This window comes from Lagopus muta, chromosome 3 (assembly GCF_023343835.1).
Source record: "Lagopus muta isolate bLagMut1 chromosome 3, bLagMut1 primary, whole genome shotgun sequence".
NCBI lineage: Eukaryota > Metazoa > Chordata > Aves > Galliformes > Phasianidae > Lagopus > Lagopus muta.
Genome location: NC_064435.1, coordinates 14,387,974 through 14,415,860, shown reverse-complemented (window position 1 = coordinate 14,415,860; position 27,887 = coordinate 14,387,974). Strand labels below are relative to the sequence as shown.

Sequence of the window (27,887 nt, the reverse complement as noted above, 5' to 3'; positions counted from 1 at the left end):
CTATGCTTGCAGTCAGGCAATGCCAGTGCCAAGGTTAAAAAAAAGCCTTGGTGCCCACTTTCTTGCAACAGCTGGAAAGGAAAATCTGAGCTCCCATTTTAACTGCATTTGCTTATTAGTTATTAATCTACTTGTCCAGATAGACAGGTGGGGAAAATGATGTATTAATACTAATCTGGCAGGATTACACTGGAATTACTAGAACTGGATGATGTCTTAATAAAAGGTCATTTCAGTAGTAAGGCGGGGGAAGGGAACAACCACCTTGCAAAAATAAATGCAGAAAGGCTGGATTAAATTCTCCTAGTGCTATGATGAGGAGAATATGCAAATAAAAACATCCGAGCTGCTCTAAAACAGGAAATGAAAAACTGTAACATAACAAAAACATTTCCCAGAGCAGACATTCAGGCCCTCTGCCAGCTCTTTAAAAACAGTGTTAATAATGGTGCAGTAGCTGTTCAATATGGAAGCAGCTGTGAGGAGAGCGAATGGCACGTTACCGGAAAGCATGAAGATCAGCAAATTATTATCATTTAAAGAGAGAAATAATTTTGCTCAGAAAAAAAAAACACTGTCCACTGAAGCAGAATCCAAACATCTTTCTCTGGGTTGCAGCTTGTGTCTCATTATCGACAACAGGCAGTCCTTCACAAGGCTTGCTAGGCCAGCTCTTTACAAATATTTACATCTTCAGACAAGTAAGTAGGCATCTAATGAGATTTTTAAAGGTACTTCAATTTCTGGGTGACAACCCCCCTGCACCTCTGAACACTCCTCTCCACAGATGGAAACAGCTCACCACTCTGGAAATGAATTAATAATAACAGAACCCTTCTTTCCATGGGACAAGCCAGCGTGCGCTAGTGCGCTATGTGCTCCGCAAACAGCACGCTCTACCCCAAAGCTGCAAAATCCATGTTTTGGAAAAAGAGTTCTAAATGTTGTCTTGTCCTCATTAATACATTTTCAAGAGGTCAGGAAGAACATCAGTGCTACTGATGCAGAATGACTACATACGAGATGCACAGTGGCTACTGCAGATCTCGTAGGTCTCAGCTTTGGGCTGAGCAACGGTGTTCCAACAAACGCTGCTTTGAGGAAAGCAATTTTTCAAGAACTTTTCCAAATATCGACTTCTCAACATTCTTTAAAAATCTATAAAGAATTTTGAAAGACTACAGTGTCCACCAGGGGAACAGAAAAAAACACCCAGTAGATTTAAAGACAAAAGCAGATGCTGAAGGTAACAGGGCATTTCTAGTTTCTCAGCTCACTTCTATTCCATGATCTTGGGAAGATTAACAATGAAGGATGTGAGCACTGCTTCAGAAAGAAGTGCTGCATGTTCTGGACGTCAAAAAGACTCAGGATCTCCTTCCCACAAAACTGTCAGGTATTAACTCTGGCCTGAGAGATGGCTTTGCTCAGGAGGCCTTCAGGCCTGCCAGCCATTCCCGCAGCACTGGCGGAGCCCCGAGGTCCAGCTCTTTCTGAAGGAGAGCAGGAACTGCCTTCAGCTTCTTCTCCTTCCCCACAGTTCCAGTTCCAGACAGCCCTGCTTGGGAGAGGCATCCACCAGAGAAAATGTCAAGCTCTTAGGCAAAATAAAAAAGCCTCCTGCGTTCAAGCATGTGGCCTACTGGCTGCATGACCTTCAGGTCAGAATACGAATGATGTCATATTAAATGAGTTCATCGCTGGCGTGACACAGACAATCCCTTCATGATAAAAATTCTTTTACAGCTCTGACCTTTTGGATTCATCTTCCTTGTCCGTTTAGGCGGCAGCAGACAACAATCAACTCATCTGCTGATGGTCGCCGTCTTTTTCTTACCTGTAATAGCAACCTCTCATCCCCGATGACGGCAGCCTGCTTCCAATCAATCACTTCTGAGAATGGCAGTTCCCATCCATTGCTGAGCATCACGGGCACACAGGCAGCCTGCACAGAACCACTGCATTTGTTAGCAGGTATAACCCAGCCCAGCCAACAATTAGCACAAGCCCAAGTGCAATTACTGTTTTCTTCATGGGTTCTTCCCAACACCCATGCAAGGTTGTCAGAAGGCAAGGCAACAAGGTGAAGAAATCAGATCATATCCCACATTCCCATGTTTTTCCTTTTTGGGATTATTCAAGTTAAGCAAAAGTGGAGCTGGCACGTAGAGTGTGATTTTGAAATGCGGTGCTTATGCTAACAGCTGAGGGCAAAGCTGGTACAATTCTGCAAACATAACCCCAGAGGATTTAATACAAACCAACGGCCTTCAATGGCTTTGTGAAGAATTCAGCAGAGACCTAGCTCCCTCAAGTTTCATAATACCTTGTGAGACAACCCTACAGAAAGTACACATAATACGCAGGTCACTCCGAAAGTAATGCCTCCTGTATATTTCCATGAAAACTACAGCAGATACAGAGAACACAGTAACACTACTTGATAGAACAAATTCTCAGCTACAAGACACTATTTTTCAACAAGGTCACCACCATTAGCTATGCATTTTTGCCAGCGATGAACAAGAGCCTGCATGCCACGCTTCTAGAAATCTACACCAGTGGAAGTGACCCACTGTCATTGTCAGCACTGCTGGAATGCACCAGCCACTGCCCCCCTGTGCTCACATCCACTGTTTGGTCTCCATAAATGTTCAGCAAGTGTCGATGAATGTCACTGGGTGCCATTTTTTCCACATGGAAGAATTCAATTCCACCCCTTCGCTTCATATGCAATTCCATGTCAGATGCCATTTTGTCAAACTGCCCCTCAGCTGTCATCTGTCACACAGCAGCAACATGTAACTGAGTACAGGCAGGAAGGTTCGCACTCTACTGCTATACCACCACCATTTGCCTCTGATGTCAGGGGCCAACATCATAGGATAGGAGGCATTGCTTTTGGAGCAGCCCTTGTATGTAATTCCTGAGCACTTCTTCCATCTAGGAGGAGTGAATTCCCCATCCTGCTTGATAACAGCTCTCTGAACAGAAGTGACTGCACAAACACAGCTCGTCTTTCATTATCTGCCTATAAAAACAATAATTGCTTTTGGTCTTAAAACAAACAAAAAGCATGTAAGTTTAGTATTTATTTCTAATCAGTATGGTTTATCTAAATTATTTTATCTTTTATGAGTTGTGTAAAGTCCTCTACACTGAGAGCAAGTTTGCAAATATTTGGTATATAGCGCCATGTGTCCATAAATAAACGATCACTACGACATTCCCTATAGCTGGATGACAATGTAAGATCCCAGCCAAAAGCCTGCTGAAGTGATGGAACAACCTGTTACTGGAGGATCTGCATTAGCCTGTGCTTTGGTTCATTTTCTTTGGATAAAGCCAAGATTGTGAGCTCTGAATATGGTCCACACTGAGGTCTGTCCCCCTGTACCTTCTGAAGAATGGCATAAAGGGCAACTTCACAGGCTGCTGTACCTTCCTTTTTAACATACATAGAGGATCTTAGACTAGCCGCATATCTGCATTACAGCAGTGCTTACAATGTGTAAAGAACTGTTATCTTCTGTGAGGAAACGACATTAGTGCATGAAAAAAAGCCAACCAGAAAACACTTAGCAATGTGTTTTCATGTTTAAAACATTTCACTAATGTGGATTATGTTTTTTAACATGCCCTGGAGCCAGACAGAAATTGGGAATTCATCATAATCAGTGTATACTGCTGCTACTCTGGCAGGAAAATCCTCAGTGCCTGCATTTTATCTTGGCCGATCTGAAGCCTCCAAGTTCTGAACAGCGAGGTACGCTCTCTGCTTTCTTCTCCTGAGCAGATTTATCTAACAAGAGCTGCATGACTTGTGGCCCACTCAAGAAAAACGCTAAGCAGCGTTTTTCAGAAGTTTCTGAAGCCACTTGTCATCCCAAAGAAACCAATCTGACTGCTCTCACCAAAGAGGCTGGAGACAGAACAGCACTTTGAGAGCTCCCTACCTCCCCTATGAAGACAGGCTGAGGGAGCTGGGCTTGTTCAAACTGGAGAAGAGAAAGCTGTGGGGTAACCCCACTGCAGCCTTCCAGTACCTAAAGAGAGCCTACAAACAGGGTAGTCAACTTTTTACTTGGGTAGACAGTGATAGGATAAGGGAGAATGGTTTTAAACTGAAGGAGGAAGGTTTAGATTTGATATCAGGGGGAAGTTATTCACAGAGAGAGCTGTAAGGCGCTGGAACAGGCTGCCCAGACAAGCTTTGGATGCCCTGTCCCTGGAAGTGTTCAAGACCAGGTTGGATGGGGCCTAGGGCAACCTGGTCTAGTACCAGATCTGGAGGTTGATGGCCCTGCCTGTGGCAGGGGTAATCTTTGAGGTCCCCTCCAACCCATGCCATTCTATGATCCTATGATTCTATGAGGGCTATTTAACTTCACCTGAGTAGAGCAAAGAGGAAAATGACAGTCCTGGATCTCTTGTAGGTTAGCATGTGTTGATTCGTAGACTAAATGTAAGTGTTCAGTGCTTTCAAGATGCTCTAGGATATCCAAGACACTCACCCAAGGTTGGCAGACATGAAAACACCTAATGGGAGATCTGAATCCTTCAGGAGAAGCAGCAGAAAGTCAAAAGGGTGCTGCTGGGCTTCAAATATAACATCATACACCTACACTTAGGTACCTGAATGCTGCTCTTCATTATGATAAACAGTACTCTGTGATAGCAACTGGAATGCTTTGTGGTTAATGAACAGGTCTGTTGTGATAGGACAAGGGGAGATGGTTTTAAGCTAAAAGAAGGGAGATTAAGCTGGATATAAGGACAAAGTTTTTTACAGTAATAGTGGTGAAGCACTGGAACAGCTTGCCCGGAGATGTGGCAGATGCCCCATCCCTGCAGACATTCAAGGTCAGGCAGGATGGGGCTCTGAGCACCCTGCTCTAGCTGTAGATGTCCCTGTTCATTGCAGGGGAGGTGGACTAGATGGCCTTTTAGCGTGCCTTCCAACTCAAACGATTCTAGGAGTCTATGATTCTAAGAGAACTGTTGTGATGCTATCCACTAATAGCTCTATTGCCAACTCCAGGACACTTCTCAAATGGCAAAACAGTGCCTAAAGCCAGGACCCTCTACAGTGTCCTCATCTGCCTCCCCTCTGACATCAAGAAATGCCCCAGCCTTCTGCTAGCAAAAAGTGCCTTTCACTCTGGCTCCTACAAGCAGGAAATACAGATGCAAATCCCAGAGGGGAGCTGCAGCATCTGTACAATTGACGAAGCTTAGGACCCCAGGGATGAGCTGATGCTTGCAAAAAAAAAGTCACACTGTCTGCATCCAGCGTAGGTCAGTGTCAGTCAGCCTGGAGACAGAAACCTGATCATCACACTGCTGAACCTGGTTGCCACAGAGACTCAAAGAGCCTCACTGCATTGCCCTCTTCTGCTGGTCAACAGTAAAAAAGGAAGACTATGAACCAAAAATGCTTTTAGAAGGTGAAAAGGATTTGGGTGCTGTCCAAAACATGCTGCAAACTCCCCAAGATCAGTCTACATCCATCTCTTCATGATGATTCCATCTGGAGCTCTACAACCTCCAGACCACCTTCAGAATGCTCAGCAAGCAGCAATGAAAGCCGATGCAGGAGCAAGTCTGTTTTGGCTAAGTGACAAAGAAGAGCTATTTTACTACCCCAAGGCTTATTTGCAGAGGTCACCGTCCCCATGGGAAGTCTCACAGCTTTATAAAATACGGCTCTAAGCTGGTCCAACCTTTCGGCTTCACCATATTCAGGGAAACCTTTTTCCTGGAGGTAATGCAATTCAACCTTCAGATGAACGCTGTGCTCAGCCCCTCCTGGGAAGAAGCTGCCAATTGCTCCAGAAGTATGAATAGAGTCTTTCGCAAAGTGGATTACTGTCCATGAGGGAAATGAAAGACATTTCCCTCCTCCCCACCCCCTGCGATTGCATGTCGAATTGCAGCCAGCGAAACCAATGCTTTATGCTGTAGCTCTTACCTGCAAGGCTTCTAGAAACCTGAAAGAGCCAAGCCTGCGGCCACGGGGAACCAGACAGAAAGTGGCATTGTGCAGCATTTCACGGTAATCATACCTAACAAGAACAGGAGAGAAAAGAGAAAATTGAATTAGCGGTGAGTCCTAGAGTAACTGGGCATGAAAATGCAAACAGCTGTTGAGGCACATCTGGATAAAATCATCTCTGCCCCAGGAGCCCACCTCCAGGTTAACTAGCTCCCTGCGTGCATGCGTGCACACACATGTGACCTTCTCACTCACTCTTCTCAGCCTCAAGGAGCAGCCACCATGGGAGAACACCACAGAGCAGTAGGGACACAGAACCAAGGAAACAATCTTGCTTGTGGAAAAATTACGCAGTATCTATGTATGTAGGTGTGCATGAATTCTAACAATAAACTTGGATTAAAAGCATTAACGCCAAAGACATTGTCACAGCACCCCTGTGAACCTGATTTCTATCCAGACTTAGTCAAAGTCATGCACAACTGTGTTCGTTCCTGCATAATAAGTTTGTGCAAAGCAAAAAATACTCAAACTCTGCCACACAAATCCTCCTTATCAACCAGGCACTAAAAGAGGGGGAGTGTTACAATGACTCTCTTGGTGGTTATTGTAAAGGGTGGTGGGAGGAGGAGGGATAAACTGCTTCAGCAGCCAAATTTTGGCAATTAACCATGGCTGCAATGACCCCTGCTCCTCTGAACTAGAACTTTAAGATTCTTCTGTTTATTTTCCCGACTCCATCAATCACTTCAAAACCATTTACCAAAAACACCCATCAAATCCTAACAGTTTCCATCCAGTTATTAGCTAATTGTACTTCTGGCAAACCTGAAGAACTGCAAATGGCATTGACCTTGCTGGAATGCCCAGTTCAAGAAAAAAGGATCAGGACTAAATAACCTTTCCTCCTAAAGGGTTTCCTAGACTCCGGAGACAGATGTGATTTTGGCAGTAACTTGTGGCACTGACATTTCCTACAGTAATAATCTAATTTAACCATAGTCTGCAGGCACAGCAAGTTTATATATATATATATATATGTATGTATGTATGTATGTATGTATGTATGTATCTCTATATAATTATACTTATATATAAAAAACCCAGATCTATGTTAGTATTCTCACCCAGGCCAGACAGATGGGAGTAAGCCAATTTTCAATTATAAGCTCCATCTTTAAGAAGAGACATCTTGCAAAGGCCCATTTGCTTAAACAAGCGTGTACAGCTAATTTGCACAAGAAAAGGTCACTGTGAATGGATTAAGATTATCTCCACTGAGAGTAAAATAAAAACCCTCGTTGCATTAATTAAAACTACAAAACAGACTTCAAAGTACATTCTTTAAAATCGTATCTCAACTTTGGTTAAAACACATATATACACATCCCATGCGAGTGGCATGGAATCATTTCTCAGTGTGCCACATTGACAATCACCCACGTCCCAGCTCGACAGTCAGCAGTTACATAGCACATAGGGGAAAAAAAATAAATGCCATCTTAAAGAATTCATTTTCACATTGTAGGTCTGAGGCTCATTGCTTTCACTGTATATTGTATGACAGTAAATTTTAATAAACACCTAAAATAGAATACCCCCGGGGCAGGAATACACCAGTCACAGGGCTTATTCTTGGTGTATTCTAATGATAGCTATCATTAGCAAGCTAAAAATGTAAAATCCTGATAATATCCCGGAACGCAATAATGTCCACAAAACGTCGGTGGCAGAATCAGAGCACAAAGGAAAGCAGAGAAAGAGGCCAGTGGAAGAGAGACCTCCATATGTCAGTGACGTTGTGTACTGGGCCCTCTTTCTTTCATATCTGATTTGCTGATGTTAGGACAGATTTTTGAAAGAAAATAAAAGGATTTTGTTGACCATTTCCCACCTGAAAACCAGTTAGCATCTTGCTCTCGTTTGTGCTTTTTAAAGCTGAACCTGTGATTTATTGCCTAGCTCTGGAATAGCATGGTTCATGGTCATCAAGCAATTTATCTACATCATGCATACAGAGAGAGAGCGCCTCATCCTAACCTTGATGTATGGGCACAAAATTTCCACTCACTTCGGGGAGAACCTGCAAATATAACACAAGCAGACCCAGAGTAAAGCAATATCCATCATAAGATGCTGCAGCTCATGCACTGCACCAGGCATCTTCCTCATGGACAAATTTCTCCGCAGTTTCAACCTAAGTGTTTTAAGGTCACTCAACACCACCTCAAAGTGCAGTACAGAAGGACTCATTTCTGATCCCCCTTGGCAAGCAGCTATTTCTTTGAAATTCTTAAAATGAGCATGCTAATTTTACTGCTGCTGATTCGTGGGCAGCATGCAAAGCTGACCTAACTGACTGGCAGCGGATAGCCCTGCATGCTTAAGTACAGACTCAGAGAAGACACTGCCTACAAAAGCATCACGCGGGGAAGGATCGTACAGACCATGTGGCAGACATGCAGCTCCAGGGCAACTGCAAAGCAGAGCTGGAGGCATCTGGCACAGAAGGCCGATGGAAATAAAATCAGCAGTAGCAGGAAGTATAAAGGATCGAGGACAGACGGGGCTGACATGTCTATGTGCTACCTCAGGGCAGCACGATGCTCCTTCCTTCGGGGCTGCTCTGGTCCCACTGTTGATAGCATCACACCTGCTATGGGCTTGCTTTCACCTTCATTTCAGTGACTGACCCAGCGAGACCTCCGGGAGGCAATGAGCTCCTGGCAGGGGGCTTAAGAAGCAGAGAAAACATTCAAGGTTTAAGGAGGCTCTTCCAGAGCCTTGTTTTCTTCTCTCCAGTTCTGTTCCCAGAACCACTCACACCCATCAGCTGGCAACACTTGAGGGCCACAGGGAGGTTTGAATGCACTACCATGGATCCTCCCAGGCCACGGCTTGTGGCTCCTGCGGATGGCACCACACAACCACAGGCCCCACTGGCACCTGGCAATGGGTCTGGGGCCCACGCACACCTGAGAAATGGGATCACCAACAGGGCATTTATTTCCAGAAGTCTCCCGGTCTCTTGCCTTGAGGACAGTGCTGGCAGTGGCCACACTTACTGCTCCAGCACCACCCATGTCTGCGCTGCGGTGGCATTCTGTGCCCATGTGGGGGATGGCTCACACGGGGCCCTAGCTGCACCATTCAAACACGTTACAATCCAAAACATACTTGCTTTTAAAATAAGAGTTATGGTTTTAAAACTAAAATAGCTGCAGAACTAACCCAAAGCTCACATTCCTCTGTAAGGATCAGCACTGTGCTTTATTAACTTTCAGGCTTCCTTCCACAATGATTAAGCGCACCATGCTCACAGCTAGTACTTTTTTAGGCAGCATAAACAAATAGCTCTATTTGTAATCAATCCTAATGTATTCACACTTTAATTGAAAATCCCCTCCCTGCTCCCACCCATAGCTGGGAAAACGCGGACGGCCCCATCTATCACGCAGGTGTGAACACTGCAATGCCACGTGGGCCGTTAGCAGACAGGCGAAATGCTGCCCAGCAAACCCTCCTGCAATGCTCGCTCCTCGACCCGCTGCTTTTCCTTTCGGATGGGCCGACCCCATCCGTCAGCATGCGGTCAGGCTGCCTGGGATTCCCGCTTCCCACCATGCCGAGGAGCGCAGCCGGCGGCTCCGCGGTGACTCAGCCATGCCACGCATTCCTCCGCGCAGCTTGAGCATTTCCCCATGTCACTGAGCTCCCACAAGCTACCCTGGGAAACATTCGCACGACCAGTTTTAATAGAAACAGCTTTTTCTTTCTCAAAGAAACATCGTCATCACCACTGAGTGAAAAGAGGGCTAAAAAGGCAGCAGGCCGTTAAGACCAGCACACGTGTCCGGCTGCTCAGACATAACAGCTATTATCTATCGTACTCCACAAAGCAGCGTACATCTTTCCTGACTCAATCCTCTGAATGCTAATATGGGACACCACCGGCAGGAGAACCTGAAGGACAGATGTGTGTTGGCTCTTCCAGCAGCCAGGCCAGGCCCTGGAATGCCACCACCAGCATCCCTGCTGCCTCCCGCCCCTCTTGTGACAGAGCACGTGCTGCAAGCCAGCCTTGTGGTACCTCCATCAGAAGTCAGAGGGAGGAGAATACAGCAGCAGAAACTGAAACAAATACAATGGCCTCAGCCCAGCAGCATCTATTTTAACAGTGCCACATGTAATCCATCTTTTGGAAGATGCTGGAGCTCATCTTGGCAAAGAGTATCAGTGCATACCACTATAGATGTCAGATGGGACTAGAGATTCTTCTTTTCCTTCCCGAGCCAAAAATTGCTATGGCACTTCACCAAGTATGTTCAGGGCTCCCTCCCCAAATCTGTGAACCCACAGACACACAGTGCATCTTCCAAAAGAATCTAGACCAGCACAAGTGCTATGACAAAGCCAGATACGAAACACTTTTAACACAAGGCTAAATGGCAGAGCATTCTCTAGTTTTCCAATATATTAAGTTTCAGCCATTAACCAATTGGCCAGTTTTCCATGGGTGAATTCTTAATGCAGATGGTTCTGAACTATTGGCTGGAGAGGCTGAAAAGAAACCCACTCTGTCACACGGGGAGTCTCGTTGCTTGGTTTCCATTAAGGCATGTTGGCTTTAAAATAAACTGTCAAGTAAAACTTGGCATTGGAAACAACAAGTGAGTAACTGTCTTTGTAGGAAACCTGACAACTCAGCTGTGTGTCAGACAGATAGCTGCCTGACTCGGAGCTCCAGAGCCTCGCACACCCTGCCTGGAAGGGTGCCGTCGCCATGATCTGCTTGCTTTGGGATTTACAGCCGCACGATGCTTTCAGGTGATCTTGCTGCTGGTTAACAGGCTACTGGCTGACAGTTCATTTCCCTCTCTGCAAGGACTGGTTCTGGAATCAGAAAGTTTGGAGGCGCAAAAACATAATTGGAAAACTTTTTTTTTTTTTTTTTCCTGCTTAAAGGGCTAATTGATTTCACAGGTGTTTAATTATCATTTGCTGTGAGATAATACCTTGTAGTGCCATAAAAAATGGATTTAATTTTCGAGTGCTTGCAAAACCATTGCCAAAGCCAAGTTAGAGCTAAAGCTAGATAATTATTCTATAAATCAAACACACTGCCTCCTTTCTTTGAAATTTTTAATACTTGGCTATAATGATATCTGACGACCTTGAAACTAACATAAAAAGGATTTTCTTGCCAAGTGCTGACAGGCAGCCATTGGAGTACTTCTTTCAGCCTGGCTCATTACCGCAGATGCAGCCAGCCATGTTGCCCTGGCTGCTGAAGGGATGCTACAGTCAAAGAATAGTGACAGTGTGCACGAGCAGTGCTCTCGATGCACAGGTAATGGCTGAGTCCAATTATGAGCACTGAGACTGAAAATGCTGCAATATTCACAAAACTGCTGCAGAACTCTGCTAGACATAGGAATGGACACATAACTTTGCAAACACTCAGCAACCTGTGTCAAGGCACAAATATTTTCTCCTTTCTATGCAAGGAACTGTGCCAGCATCTCCTTTAGTTCAGAAGGCTGGATTAACCAAGAACAGGCAAGCATAGCTTAATGCAATGACAAGGGAGCTTTGTTGCAGTTAGGATGGACAGTAGCCATTGAAATCTAAATCATCTTTAACGTCTTCAATAGCATCACAGTTGTATTCAGCTCACTTTCATGTTCTGCACAGAAACACTCAGATCCACGAGGTGTTAACATCGATGTACAACCTAACAAACACAAAGCATTTTAACGATTTTTTACCATGAGACACTTCATCTAAATATATATGCAGAAGGCACTGTAAATCTCTATAGCTCGTGCAAAGCGTGCACAAGGTTCAGCCTGCCAAAGCTGGCCCACTCGCAGGCAGTGCAGGACTTACACCACCTGAGGCAAAGCAGTTTTATGTAGGGGTACATGTTTTCTCACCAACATCACTTTGTGTTTAAGGATAATCACTTACTTAACAAATGGCCCAATTGTGTCCATAGCCTCTCAGACCCCGATCCTGGGCAGCTTGATCTAGTGGGAAGTGCCCTGCCCCACAGCAGCAGTTCAGAACTATGGTATTTAGGAGGTTCCTTCCAACCCAAACCATTCTACGACTCTAAGCTGCTGGACGAGGTGGAGACAAGTCCAACCTGCCCATATCCTCTGTCTCTTCAGGTGACATCAGGAAGGCAGATTCCTTTTGACAGAACTCCTTTAACATTAAACTACACTTCGTTTCATTATGTGCCTCTACCTTGCCGTTTCTCTGGAGATCACAAAGCCCTTTTTGAATATTTGAATATAAAGCACGTCATCATGTTGGTGGGAGAACAAAGCCACGCTTCCATCCCACTGACAGGGAACCTGGCAAAGAGCAGTGGCACAGGCATATGCACTGTGGGAAGGGATCAGACATCTCTTAACCTTAACCTTGGCTTCAGGTGAGGCTTCTGCTAAGCCATCCCCAGCATTTAGTGCAGAAAAATGCAGAATTGAGTTGAAAGTAATACGTAACTCCTGACAATGCTTTGAACAGAGAGCTCATTTTTAAAATTAGGGATATCACATTCTCTTCCACAGTGAATTTATTAGGCTTCAGCCTTCTACCAGTGAAATGGGCATCAAACACTCACCCTAAATAGTCCCAGCTGGGCCAATACCTGACCTCAAATGCTCTGGCATTCCAGTCACTTGGCACCGCAAAGCCAGTTTTCTAATTGATTTCTCCTCTAACTTAAAAAGAAAAAAGGAAGAAGAAAAAGAGCCTACTACTGGCATTGTATTTATTAAAGCATCGGTTTGGATTAAAGACCCAAACAAAGAAAAATTCATCCCGCATTTTCGGAACAAAGAAACAAATTTTCGCTCATCTGCCACTCAGTGTAATTTTGAGATTAGTGGACATACCTGCGAGCTTCCAGGCACAGAGAAAAGAAAGGCGCATTGTGAGACCTCTCACCCGCCAACACCTGCAGGCTCCATAGCCAACCATTCCCTGCTGCCTGTCAAAAGAAAGGCTCCAAATCTTTCTTAATTATTTTTAAATAGCTCTTTATTGAAAACTTGCAGTAAAAAAATGCTAAAGAGGATCAGTTTTCTAGAGTTTCATTCTTGAGTATCTTGGGTTACTGAGCGTTTTAACTAACTTAGAAATGGCTGACCAGACTGAAAAGCCCTGCATAGATAAACATGGATAAAATCAGTGCTCAGCACCCATTTACACCACAGTCCAACAACCGGACCCAGCAGTCTCCTGACTCTGGCATGAAGAGCACCTCTGTCCAGCTCCTGTAGGATTTGGACAGGACCAGCAGGACAGCAGAGTACAAACTGCTGAGGACTGAACTAGAAGGGGCTACCGTTTCTATTCTCGCTTTGAATGTCTGGCTGAGCCCTTTACCAAACGATTTAAAATAGTCTGTATGAAGCTTATCGTTTCCTATTCAGCTCCACAGATTTTCCCATTATGGCTATCGAGCTCCTAAGTGGCTTGTTGGCATCTTTAAAAGTTATAGTCCTCTAGATGCAGCATCTAAAAATGGAAAGCAAAGATGATGTGTAATACTGGCTCTAATTATGCAGGATTTCATTTCTATGAATGACTAGATTTATTTCCAAAAAAAAAAAAAAAAAAAGAGAGAGGAACTCTACACAGGAACTGCTGGCAGAGCCCCACGTTGTCTAGGAACACTGACCCAAAATGTGACCATGCTTGGAAGAAGAAAAATTAGTTCAGCAAATCCATGGAACAGCTTTGAAGTGAAGTTATTTTTACTCAGTCAGCTGCAGCTTAGTCTCCACGAGGGGTAACACCACAACACATCCAGATTCATCATCATTTAGGTTTATTAGTTCTCATTCTTGCCTTTATCTCAAGGTCTCAGATTTTTATAAATGAGGCAAAAATACCTCAAAAATCAGATTAGGTCTTTAACTAGGAACAAAAAGGAAACTCTAATTCCATGCATTTAAATTTTGCAACACTGAAATTTAGGATAAAATCCCAGCTCTGTTACAGCCCAGGGGGGTTTCCAGCAATGGACAGCAGGCCCTGATCTCCTGAACTTAGTGATCAACAACTTCTGCAATAAATCCGTACAGGAGTGCAAACCGCAGAAGGGCAGTAAAGTCAGCAGATTTATTTTTTATTGCAGTCAACAGTGACTACTAAAATAATTTTCATTTTCTAGCAGAGAGAAAGCAGGAAGAGAAATACAAATGCACTGACAGTTGTTTTTCAGTGATGCCTTCCATTCCTGTCCCTGGCACCATTAACACAGAGCTAAATTGGGCCATGCTAAGAACCAGGGCCGTGCTCCTCAGCGGAGCCACAATCTGATCTGTTGCTCAGCAGACCCATTCCTCCCCTGTGCTCTCATTTCTGCTGACTTAGTCGATCAAAAGGTAAGTTTTCTACTATTTGCTCTACTTGGCAAAAAAGGCATCCAGGAGATGAACACAATCGCTGTGCATCTCTGTATCATCAGGTCCCCTTTGGAGAAGGACTCTTCTCTCCCTCCTGAGCCAGAGTCGAGCACAATCTGCACCTAATTCAGTGCACCTGGAGAACTGCAGATGGCTTCTGTTAGGCTGTTTTGACTTCTCATTGGGCTGTTTATGCAACCTCAGTGGTCCTCAATTGACATTATACCACATCAGGGCAACTTTATTCCAGTTAGCACAGTTGAACAGGATCTCACTCACAGTCCTAATGGTGACACATGGGACTTTAGGGCCCCAGCTTGGGCACTCAAGATCACTGTCTGAAAATGCCGCATGCACATGCAAGCACACTTACAGGTGCATACTTCTACGGTGGATTTTCAGCTGGAAACCAGCAATGTACATGCTTATCCTTCTTCTCTCGCCTAACCCTGACCTGACACAAAAATCTCTTATTACCCCACCTATTACTTTTCAAAATTTCTTTTTCGAAACACAGGTACCACAAGTAGAGTTAGGAGGACAACCAACTAAAAATCCTGGAAAACTCGCTTTGAAGGAGAGAGAGGGATGTCTTTTTTAAAAAGCAGTCCACAGAAGCATGTGCCGAGCACTATCTAAACTGCATGACTGCCCAGTTCTGTGTACTGCTTTCCATTTGCCTTGTAGAGCCCCTGGGAGGCCACATACCTGCTCACAGTGAATACCTGGATGCTGACATCTGCATCCCTAGTGCATCAGTGCAGTGTGAGCCAGCTGAATTTGCCTAGACGCAGCCCATGTTTCTAACTCCACACTGAGGCCTGCTACTGTTCTCAGCCCCCAGAACTGTGCCGGATCATCTGCTTAAGGTTTTAGCATTCCTGCCGCACTGGGCAGTGTATGCCTGAACATGCTATGTCTGTTTGCAAGCTAATACATTATTTATACAAACTATTCAGGCATAGCTGCAAAGATATGAAACATTTATCAACAAAGGGACTAGTTTGTCATTTTAAAATAATTATGCTTCTTTAAAGAAAGCAACAAATTCAGTTGCCCCAGAATTATTTATTAGATTGCACAGACATGAAAGGACTCCCTTTCAAAGGGAGGAGTCTCTACCCCAAATAAAGCTTTAATTGAAGCTGGGATACAGCCAGGCACCTACACCAGCCCTGCTGGGATGCATGCGGTGCAGGCCCAGCACCTCCTGGCCAAACTCCTTAGCTCTCTGTGTGCTCCCTGCACCGCACTGCCTCTTTATTCCTCCTCAAGCACACCAGTCACAAGGACAAATGGAAGCAGAAAGGCATCGGTGTGGAAGCACACAAGTCAGAGGGACCTGTGCTCTGGTGCGCTTTGTGGCTTGCCAAGGAAAACATGATAGTCCAGACAAAAAGGCTTAGGATGGGATGCCAGCAGTGATCAGATTAGTCCAAGGAATGACATCTCTTCGGCCAAGAGCTAACAGGTAGCAGATGGAAGGAAATACTTGCCCTCACAATGCTGACTATAGCAGAGGCCAAGCGATGTCACACAACTTCTTTTTTATACAGGTGTGTTAATTCTGATATTAAGATCTGTAATATGAACCTATTTCCTTTTTTTTGAACCTTCCAGAGATAAGCACAGAGTAGGAACAAAGATAAGCACGAAGGAGGCTTTTACACTGGGGTAATGTTGGCTTACTACCTCTTGTAAGCAGTACCTGTGGCACCCCACTCTGGCTGCTGAGCAGGCTGCCAATTCCCTGCTGAGTCTGGGCGCTGTGTGCCGTGTCCCCAAGGGGACAGGGGAGCCTGCCAGCTCGCTCTGCAAACTTCCTGGCAGCTGCTCTCCCTCAGCTCCCTCTCGCAGACTCCAGATGGTTTTTGATACAGGAGCCTTCCTCCAGCAGTGCTGGGCAAGTCAGGAATTCATGCCAACATCAGAGGCTAAAAATGTGCTGATCTGGAGCAGCAGTTTTTAGGCATCCTCATGAAGTGCGGACAGACATCTTGTATATAGTTAAAGGGGCAACAAAATGCAGTAAACCAAAATGCTCTGTAGTGCTTGGCATCTGAAGCAAGGCATTCTACTTCAGAAAGCAGCAATTCTGAAAAGGATTACAGGGTCACAAGCAACTCAAGGCTGTTAGACAGGAGTGAACAAAGCCTTATGCACATCAACCACCAAGTACAGGGATGACATATTCCCTGCATAACCAGAGCTGGTGAGACAGAAACACCAGAAAACATTCAGTGCTAATACCCTGCACCTTAAAGGATGATGGAAAAATGAAGACAGAGAACAGGTAGAGAAAGATTATTTAAGGGACTGCAGTACATGCCTTGCTAAGAGAGGCTTAAAGACCTATGCTTGTTCAGCTTATCAGAGAGAAGAGTAAGAAGCAGCTTGATTTCGGTGCTGAGTGTCTCTACAGGGAGAGAGAGGAGATGAGAGTTCTTCAACCTGCCGGGAAAGGGCACAACACCAATCAGAAGGTGGAAGTTAACCACGAAACAAACATCAATAGAAATCTGTCCTCACATCCCAGCTCCTGGTGGCTTTTCTACGGAGAAAGCTCCTCGGATGGGCAGACACTGCTTTCCTGGAGGACATGCACAACTCAACCCCATTCTGCGTTCAGTACCAGGGGTAAACCGGGTGACCCAGAATGGCAGTGATGTACAGGAGATCAGACAAAGTAATCTCATGGTCCATCTGGCCTTCCATTTTCTGTAAAAGCTTCTAATATCTTTTGCCTTCTGACCGTCCATAGCACCAAACCGCTACTTCCAATATTTTAGCATGCAAACTTCATCAAATGAGATTACTACTGAAATGTGTGGGGACATAAAAAGGGACAGCAGCTTCTGATAAGCAACTCCTGGATGGTGTTAGCTCACTCTACTAAACATTAGTAGACTGAATTCAGTAACAAAAAACCTCTAGAAGCTCTGCTCCTTCAGACCAATGCATTCAAGTTACTCAAGAACGGTTTCACTGATGAAAGTACAGTCTAAAAGGTACCCATCATTGTTTGGAGAGTAGTGTTACATGTCTGTAGGTCTGAAGTTTGTGCCATTCTGATAGAACAATCCAAAGGACTGCTCCACATGGATGATCATCGGGACCACAGTACCAAATGAGAAGATTCACTCTTCAGTGACCGTTTTGCTAAAATTAACTGCACCATTCATGCGTTTACAGGGAAGAAGGAAGAAAAAAGAAACAAGAAAATCTGACGGCTAGGTGGAAATTTTAAAATGCTCTTTTTAATGGATTACTGAAACCCTCCGGAGCTCATCTGCAGATACTGGAAACAAGAATGGATAAACCTAGAAGCCCAGGGATTAGCAAAGTCATTACGACAATCACATTTTCCTTATGCGGAATATTTTGCTTTCTCCTCCCTGCATCTTTCAAAGGTTTATGATCTCTGTCTGGTAACAGCCAGCTTTTCCACTGAAATGCACCAAGCCCTCTATAATTTACTTGGAAATATTGGCATTTATTATCCTTTGCAGCAAGCAGTTCTATTTAAAAGTATTTTCTCCTCACACAGTATGGCTCCAGCAGAGGAGGACCGTAGAGAAGAGCAGAAGAGCAGATCCCGGCCTGGCTTCAGCCACCCCATGCATCGGGCCTCAGCACCCTTCTGTCGAGCTGTGCCTTCCTCTCGCCCTGTCGAGGAGCCCTGTCTCTGGCAGAAAGCTGACCAGGGGAAGAGGCGGGCAGCCTGCACCCTGCCCAAGGCACTGTGTGGAGCTGGCTGTGGTTTACAGGGCCTCCTTGCCTCACTCAGCCCATCACCCCTTGCAAGCCCCGCTGCGGCCAATACACCGCGTGGGGAAGGAGAGCGCAACTGCTGCCTCAGCAGATTTCCCCAGGTAGTCATGGGAGAGCTTGGAAGGAATTTGGAAAAAATGAAGCTTTTGCAGTAACACGTGACTTTGCTGTGTGTCCCAGCACTGCCACAGATGTCAAAGCCTCAGCAGTGCCTGAATGAGAGATGTGAGAAAAGCTCCACAGAGGAGCTATGGCAGAGTAGTGATGACATTAACCCTTTCTTCTGCGCATTTTATTACAGCCAGTATTTTCTGATCTTATCAACCCCCGGACCCCTGACAAATGTGCAGACTCATTCCTGCACAAGGACACCAGCACATGGTCATCAGACCACTACTCATGCGGATGAGTGCTATGGGGAACTACCCACGAGTCCTCTGCTTGCATTTATCACAGCTGAAGAAGAGCATTCCCCTTTGCCTGGGGTCTGCCCAGGGATGGGGTGGATTCACTCCCTGGAGGTTTTCAAGAAATCTGTACATTGAACAAGATGACCTTAGTGGTCTTCTCCAACTTTAACTATTCTATTCTATAACTATAACTAGATTATTAGACTATTCTATTCTAACTATAACTACAACTCTAACTATAACTATTCTTACTGCACCTCTGCTCCACCCATGTCCAGGACAGGCTGCAGGCAGCCCAGGACGGAGGTGGATGGATGTGTACACAGAGCCTGGGCATGGCAATGCCATGCTGCTTCCCTGGCCATACAGCCAGATCCTGCTGCAAGCTGGCACCTGCCTCGTCCAATTTAACCTCCAAGTAGCGTAGAGTCCCATAATCCCCAATCTGCAGATAAGAGGTAATGCTGAGGTCAAGACAGAGTGGGGTTAGGGTATGGCCAGACGCTGCGTGGGAGTAGGAGCCTCGAGCTGAAGGCTGCAGCTGCCTGCAAAGGCCAAGCTGGGTGTTTTGGTTGAGCAGGATTGCAAGGCCAAGAACCACGCAGGGATATCCTCTTGGGCTGGCAGGTGTCCAGTAGTGGCCAGGTCCCTTTGGGTCACAAAGGCCATGAAGGCAGCCTACAGTCTGGCTCTCATTTCCACACTGCTAAGCCACACATCAAAGTTAGTTTTTACACTTTACTGCTCGTTTGTGAGAGCCTAGCTAAAAGCCACCTTCAAACCCTGAAAGCATGCAGCTTCTTGCAGCAGCCCCAGCACATGCGATGTTGGTCTTCAAGTGCCCAAAAGACAGCACATGAGCCTCGTGGGTTGTTGTGATGCTCTCTGCCAGGGGAGACAGCACAGCAGAGAGCATCCCCTGCCACCTCACCCTGCCGACTGCACAGCTTGAAAGATCTGGTTGCTGTTTTCATTCACTGCAGCAGAGAGGCTGTTACTTTGTTCTATCTGCTGCTTAGAAAAACACACCAAGGTCAAACAAAGAACATTACTGGGAGGCTCTTCCCAGCAGCATCTGGGTTTGGGTGCCAAACAGAGGTTACACCAGCAGGAAAAACGCTTCTGCCTCTGACGTCTGTATGATGACCCCGAACAGCCAGCACAGGGTGAGTTTGTGCTTAGCCCGAGGATTGTTTGCAAAATGATCAATGACGCACGCAGATGGGCTCTTGCTTGCCTTGCTGCACACTGCAAATATTGCTTTTAACAATGAGATTTTGCTGAGCAGTTCTGAACGCACCCAAACTGGAATGCCCAAGATAAAACTGCAAATGGGAAGTGACAAGATCCCAGTCCACCTTCCAAGAGGGACTGAGTGGTCAGCCTTGGGCTGAGCGTGCGGGGCTATTTCAGCAAGGTTGAAGAACAGATGCAATGAATGTCACCTACCCTCTGCTGCTGCTCTGAAGCTCAACACCATGTATAAGCTGAAAATCCTTTTCCACTCAGTCTCTGGAGCAATCCTGGTTCTTACAGTTGGAATTCTCTCAATTTCCAAACAAAATCTAATCAGAGCTTCTACAGGGGTCAAAGTTAATAACAATACATAAGTGCCAGTTTCACTTGCAGAATCTCTAATTACTTTTACTAATCATCTGTTGGCTGTTACAGTGCCATCGCTCCAAGTCGCCAAGTTGAGCGCAACTGAGTTCATATATCTGGTAATGAGGTGAGAAGAGCTTATGAGAGAAAGGCCAGTGGGCTGATTCCCTGCTTTGAAGTTAGGTGGACAATGGTGGCCAGATGCTGCTCCCAGTTCCTCTGGTGTGAATCTCAGCAGAGTTGCTCTGGATTTACACCGATGTAGCTGAGAAAACAAACTGTCCTGTCCCAGTTTTCCTTCTTTAGTGATCACTCTTCTAAATTCTGGGATCCACTTCTCCCCATGAGCTCCTGCCTTCCCTGAGCAGCTGGTTTGGCAAGTGCCAGGCTCTGAGGGTTTCCACATGGCTTTGCAGATGCTTTCAGTTGCAAGCAAAGAGAAACTCAAGAGGCACAATGCCTGTTGTGAGCACAGCCACTCAGCTAACAGGTCCTAAAGGCCCTGCCTGGGTCCCAGAAAAAAGGTCAGCAGCACTACAGAAATTACAGGGTAATGTTCTGCATTTAAAGCAGAGGGGTTTTAATCTTTGGCACCAGTGAAAGGCTGTTTTTCACAAAACTGAGTGATAAAACTCTACAAGAAACACTCATCCCCAAACTATCTGTGTGGCTTTTGCACACATCTGTTTTTCTCCTGTCCTCAAGAGATGTCTAAAATCTAATTAACCAATTAATTTGCAAATATATTCTAATTTATTCAAGGCAGATTTTCTTAGTGTTAAATTATCTGACAGTGAACCATACGCTGCACACAGGAACAGGACTTCATTAAAATACCAAAGGTTACACAAATGGAATAAAAATTATATTTGTACTACAGTCAGCACATACATCTTCTAATGAGAAAATGTGTTTGTATTTCCCTATTTCTAATTTGTTTTTGCATGTTTTGGTGTAAACCTGTGGTTAATGCATTAGCGATACCAAGCTACCACACCTTGTGCTGAAACGTGAATATTGCAGGAGGCCCCCATGTCTGCTGAACTTGTGAGAGACTTTCGGTACATAAACCACAGTCAGGGCTGGCACAACTCATCTCATCCCAAAGGATGCCCCGGTTCCTTCCCTGCAGAGAGGGTAGAGCCACCGCGTGGATTGGCCTCCTGCAGCAGGAAGCTCTTTGCTGGGAAATCTCAAGTCATCATTGACAACACTTGTGCAGAATGTGTCTGAAGGGAAAAAAAGAAAAGCGAATACATTGTTCTGGATTGCTGCACTGAAATGCTTTTTTCCCCCCCAACTCCAGTTGTGTGAGTACAAATACAACAGCTGGTTCCAATTCTGCCGGCTACTGGAGTGATTGTATCATTCACCGTGGCATGGCATCAGTCACAGCCATGCTCAACCTTCTTGCAAGTACAGGGGATGTGCTGCTGTGCTTGGCAAAAAGAGCCAACAACAACACAAACACCCTCCTGAGTTACTAACTGTCTGAGTATACAGAACAAACAAAAACACTCTGAAAACACTGGGCCCAGAATTACCTCTTGAAGACATTAATACCTAACAGCTGTTTTCTTTGCTTGACGAGCAACTTAGTATTTTATTACAGTTTATTACTCTACAGTTCCACCACAGTCAATTAAGACCAAATTACTGCTGTTCAGGCATACACATACATAAGTAGGGCCAGTGCAATACTGGGAGATGAGTCAAATCTGTAACATGACAGAAAATGAGGGACTTCTCTCACATCACAGAACAGGTCAGTGGCTGAGCTAAGAGCAGTCTGGGCTCTCAACACTGCAAGCCCTCAGCTGTCAAGATGCACCCAAAGGGATATGCCCAACACCATCCCCAACCCAGCATGATGTTTGTAATTAGCCACCACCAGTCATTAACTCGCCTCAGCAGAAGCTTCTCTAGCAGCATTAAGAAGGCAAGAATAACATGAAAGGAGTGAGATAAATGAGTAGGGAAGGACCATGAGAGCTTAGCAGTGCAACAAGTGACAGTGCTCATGCAGCCTCAAATGCACCCAACCAGAATTTGATCTGGGTCCAACGGCAGCTAAGGAGAGCGATCAAAACAGTGTCACAGTAAGTGCTGAAGTTTGGCAAGGACACCAGAGCCAGTCCGATGGGGAGTGCACAGTAACCAGCAATGCAAAAAAGGCAAAAAATGCAACAGTAAGAACAGCCAATAAAAAGAAGATGGATTTAAAGTGCTAAAACTTTTTTAATTTTTCTTAAGCTGCAGCTTATAATTAAGCTGTGGAACTAATTGTCTCTAAATATAATTGAGGCCAGGAACTTCTGTGAGATCAGAGAAAGAATGAGCAGTAGATAATGAGAGTATCACAGCTCTGTTACATTCAACACACAGAGAGCCAGGGATGCACAAACTCCGTGTTTCCAGGGTGCACCTCAACCCAGAGGAAAAGAAGAAGCCAGTCCTGTGGATAACAATTATGCAGTCACTCCTTGTGGATATTAACATCCAAATGCATGTCAGTGGGTAAGGGAACGCTCTCCAGCTGTCCACACTAGATACTGCTGCCTCCTTTTTCCCCAGGTCTTCCCTTACAGATAAAACCCAGGAGAAGAGCAACTCCAAAGAGAATGAAAGAAGTTGTCAGAGGACTGCAGAGCAGACACGGGACCTGAAACTAGATTAAATGTTTTGCCAGTTGTTTAGTTTTTTTTCCTGTAGAGCTGTATGTGGAACATGCAAGCACATGCTCAGCTCTGAGGTCAGCAGCACACGGGCTGGCTTTGGCAGAGAGCTGAACTGTTTGAGTTTCTGATCACGGCTTGTTACGTCAGCAGAACCTGTCCACACAGTCCCACACGACCAATTACTCTTCCCAAAAGCTTTTAAATTTATTTGTCTTTGTTCATATCCAAACCAAAGAATTAAGCTGTGCAGCTGTTTATTTGCTCTCTGTGCTGGTCACAGGCAGAGCTGCCTCAAATCGCTCAGGACTGAAAATGAAACTCTCGTGACTTCACAAACAAACCACTGAAATGTCCTCATAAAGGATCTCAGTTATTTCTAGCCTTTGCCTTGAACCTCTGTGGTTGAAGACCTTCGAACCCTCAAATAACAAGAGATTGTTGGGTTTTTCCCTACTTAGAGGCTTTTTGTCCTGTAAGTTGCACATATTTATGCATTTGCATACAATGTACCACTTTAAAACTGTAAAATTAGACTCTTCTCTGGTTTACTCATTAGTGTGCTGCTGAAGTGTCCACCATTGGCTGAACGTGCAAAAACTATGGACCTTAAAAAAGGTTGATCAAAGGCAGCCCCTGTTTTAGCGATAGCTTAAGCTATGAAAATATATTCAGCATCATCTGCCTTAATGTCAGCCACAGTAAATTACCGTCCTGATACAGACGATCCCAGAAGGAGAGCACAATTTCTTCTACATTTTTCATACAAAGCAGATGACACTTTCTACCTTGCTCGAGCAGGGTCTACCACTGACACTACATTTCACATGCATAGTGTTTTTAGCTTGCCTCTCAAATGGCAGTATGCGCTCTCAGATCTCCGTGACAAGCTTTAGCTTATTTAATACTCGCTCAATATTTTCATTTCAGCTGCTGGGAGAGGAAAATAAGGTGGGGAAAAGTCTGAAATTGTCACAACACCAAAGGGTATTGCCTATAATCATGCAGCCATGATTTAAAGCTAAGTGACAGTCTATAATTGAATTGTCCGGGACTGCCTACAGTTTATTTACTGAATTCAAACATACTGCGGAGGGGTGTCAAAAGAGTGCAAGTCTTCATTTATTCAAGCAAAGAGGGGGGCATTAATGCTCTGTGTACCTCTGGTATCGAGGAACTTTCTGCATGTGTCCTGCCTCCTACATCAGCTTCAGCAGAGTGGAAGCAAGGCATTGCCTTGGCAAGATGCGGGAAAGACAGGCCCACCTGCATGAGACTCCTGAGCTGGAGGCGAAAGAATGAAGAGGAGATTAAGGTTAGTTGTTACAGGGAAATTCTTTACTCAGAGGGTTGTGAGGCAGAGGCAAAGAATGCCCTCAGAAGTTCTGGGTGCCCCATCCCTGTTCAAGGCCATATTGTATGAGGCCCTGGGCAGCCTGAGCTGGTGGGTGATAGCCCTGCTCAAGGGATGGGAGTTGAAACTGTCTTGTTTTTTAAGTCCCTTCCAATGCAAGCCATGATTCTATGAAATCTCCCTAGATGAGAGCTTCAGCTGAGCCATTTCCCAAGCCTTCATTGCCATGCCCACCTTCTCCTGGGGCTGCGGGTGAAGTTAGACATCTTCCTGTAAGCCAACACAGCTTCTACTTGAACTTGCACAAAGCTTTTCATGTTTATAGGGATCGCTGGGCTGCAAACAGCAGTGACGAAGCATCACTAAGGGTGGATCCAAGCTCTGAGCTGACAGGACAAAACCCATCTCCACTCTTGGGATAGAGGATGCAAGAGGCTGCATGGCAGCCTAGGCTCAGAGGACACCACTGAGTCTGCTGCAGCCCCCAAGCCCAGACAGATGAATGAACACACATGGAATGACGGGGACATCTGTCTGTACAGAAGTATGAAGGGAAGCTGAGGCCACCAACGCATTTATCACAGAGGAGCTAACACAGTCTGTTCATCTGAACCACCACAATATGTCAGTAGCCATACAAGCCAGCAAAGGGCTCTGCTTTTCAGACATTGCAGAATAAAAGAAACGTTATGTTTACAACACTTTTCCCAGCAAGCACACAGTCTAATGCTTTGGGTATTTCTATGGTACTTGGATACAAAACTGCCCTAATAAGTCCTTGCCCAGCCAGATAAAGGCTGGGACATGAACGAGGGGCTCTGCTTGGGGGCCCTGGGGCTCACCTAGTCCTACAGCTGGTGCTCCAGGAAAACTCCAACGAGGGAGAAAATAGCAAGTTGATGAAGCCAGAGTTTTAGGGACTTGTTGTTCACTCTGTGGCAAAACTACGAATGAGAAAAAATAATTCAGTCTCAAATCTGCATGAGAAGATTTTTGCAGGATTTTGTTCTTGAAGTGGGAAACTGCTCCTATGTCTATTTCTGAGATTTTCTTTCAAAGAGATCAGAAGTCTTCGTGTTGAAATTTCTCAGTGGGAAGTTTTTACAGGAACCGCACTTGAAAGGAGTGGTGACAGAGCAGAAGAAACTCAGGAACACCACTGGGGCTGAAACTCTACGACATGGCTGAAACTACACATGATTCCTCCATCCTCACAGCATAGTGACTCCGTATTTGGGGACAATAAACTACCTACAGGACTGCTGGCCATTTTAATTCACATAGAGTCTCACAGCTTTTGGCTCTCTAGAAGAGAAAGAGCTGAGGACCGTTCTTTTTGCCCTTGGGATTATAATCAGGGTAGGAATCACTCCATCACTTTGTGAAGCCAGGAATGTCTACATCAGTCCCTTGGTAGGAGCTGCTTGATTTCTTTCTCTATTGTTTTTTGGTTTGTTTGCTTTTTTGTTTTGGTTTGTTGTTTTGTTTTTTTTTTAACAGACTTCAGGATCATCTTCCAGTGGAGTCCCTGCAAACTGGGTTTCGTTCTCAGGCTGAAGCCCAAAACTCAGGGGTTTTGGTTTTCACTGGAATGTTTTGAGAATCCCTTGAGAATCTGCCCTTACGCTCCCATCGCACGATTTCTGGAAGGAAATGATCTGTCTGTACCAGAAACAGCTTCTGAATCATCTGCCACATGCTTCTTCTTTCACGCAGGGAAAATCTTGTCCTAACTCCTTCCACCCCCTTCAGAAAAATGTACAGAATGTTTCAGCACTCCCCATGGTCAGGAATTTTAGGAGCCTCATCCTCCCAGCTCTGCCATCAGCTTTCACCTGGTCACTGGCTGGAAAATGCCAAGTGACAAATGACAATGATGTAAGAAGACCGCAAGAAAAAACACAGAATCATAAAGGCTGGAAAAGGCCTCTGTCACCTATCAACCCATCACCACCATGCCCACTAAAACATGTCACTCACTTCCTACAATATCCTAAAGTTCCTACACAGTTCCTAAAATACCCAGGGATGGTGACTCCACCACCTCCCTTGGCAGCCCGTGCCACTGCCCCACTACTCTTTTGGAGAAGTTTTTCCTAACATTCAACCTTACAGTGCAGGAGCATGGCTCAAAGGACACACTTCTGCTCATCAGCCCTTGCACGGCTTCAGTTCAGTTCCCCTTATGCTTGCCCAAAGCAGCTGAGGCAGGTTGTTGCCCAGCAGCATGCCTTGTGCCTCATGTTTCAACTGGGAGACTGTTCAGAGACGTGTGACATTTCATGCTCTCAGAGAAAAAAAAAAATGCCACAGAAAGGCTCAACACCAACAACTTGACTTTTCGCTCTGCACTGATTATGAAGAATTAAAAAGGTTGGAGAGAAAAGATTTAGCCACAAGGAGAGGCACCACAGGTAGCTCTGCTGCTCAGCCCTACGGCATCACCTTGTGCTGAGCGTGAGAGCTTGGGGATGGCCAGTCCCTGGGATTACCTGGAAATGGTGCTGTGAAACACCATGAAAACCTGGCTGTGAGATGGCCTGGCTCGCAGGCAGTCTCCCATCCAAGGACAGCATGAATACTGCCTAATATTCAGCACCTCAATGCTCCTGCAGACCTGGCAACAAGTGTTTGCCCAGGTTCATGCTCTGGAATACCAGCCTGGTGCTACAGAAAGCATTAAAGGCATTTGATCCCTTCTCCCAGTGAGAACTTCAGCCTGAAAGGCCAGCCACCAGCCCAGAAGGCCAACTGTGTTCTGGGCTGCATTAAAAAAGGGGTGGCCAGCAGGGAGAGGGAGGTGATCGTCCCCCTCTGCTCAGCTCTTGTGAGGCCCCATCTGCAGTACTGTGACCAGACCTGGGGCCTCCAGTGCAGGAAGGACGTAGAGCTCTTGGAGCGGGTCCAGAGGAGGGCACTGAGATGATCTGAGGAGTACCTCTCCTATGAGGAAAGGTTGAGGGAACCAGGATTGTTTAGCCTGAAGAAGAGAAGGCTTTGGGAAGACTTCATTGTGGCTTTCCAATACTTGAAGGAAGTATATGAATAGGAGGAGGGAACGGCTGTTTACAAGGGTGGATAGTGATAGGACAAGGAGGAATGGTTTTCAACAGAGACAGGTGAGGTTTAGGTTAGATATTAGGAGGAAGTTTTTCACACAGAGGGTGGTGACACACTGGAACAGGTTGCCCAAGGAGGCTGTGGATGCCCCATCCCTGGAGGCATTCAAGGCCAGGCTGGATGTGGCTCTGGGCAGCCTGGTCTGGTGGCTGGTGATTCTGCACACAGCAGGGGGATTGAAACTAGATGATCACTGAGGTCCTTTTCAACCCAGGCCATTCTATGATTCCGTGAACCCAGCCAGGCTGAGCTGTCACAGCGTGTGCTTGTGGTACAGCCTCAGCCCTCCCGCTTTCCCCTATCGGTCACTGAGCCCAGAGTATGTGATTGCGTGAGTTAGAAAGAAGGGTGCAAGCAAACTAGATCAGAGAAATGCACCAAAGCAGCAATTTATTTCACACTTAAATGGTTTGCTGCAAGTAACAGGCTTTATTTGGACTTTGGGAGATAACTGGTTTGGTCAGTAGCTGAAAAATCTGGCTCATGCTCTCACGGCTCAATTCCCATTCAGCAGAGGCTCCTTCCTCTCTAACCTCA

General features: G+C 45.5%; 1 protein-coding gene across 1 annotated transcript in view; it reads right to left on the bottom strand.

Moving 5' to 3' along the window:
- The window catches only part of EXT1 (exostosin glycosyltransferase 1), a 164,083-nt gene that overhangs the window by 24,600 nt on the left and 111,596 nt on the right, over positions 1-27,887 (bottom strand). Inside the window, exons 2-3 of the mRNA XM_048940758.1 lie at positions 5,972-6,065; positions 1,838-1,945 (exon numbers count right to left, since the gene is read on the bottom strand). Of these exons, the coding sequence (XP_048796715.1) occupies positions 1,838-1,945; positions 5,972-6,065 (202 nt within the window). The remainder of the gene's footprint in view (positions 1-1,837; positions 1,946-5,971; positions 6,066-27,887) is intronic.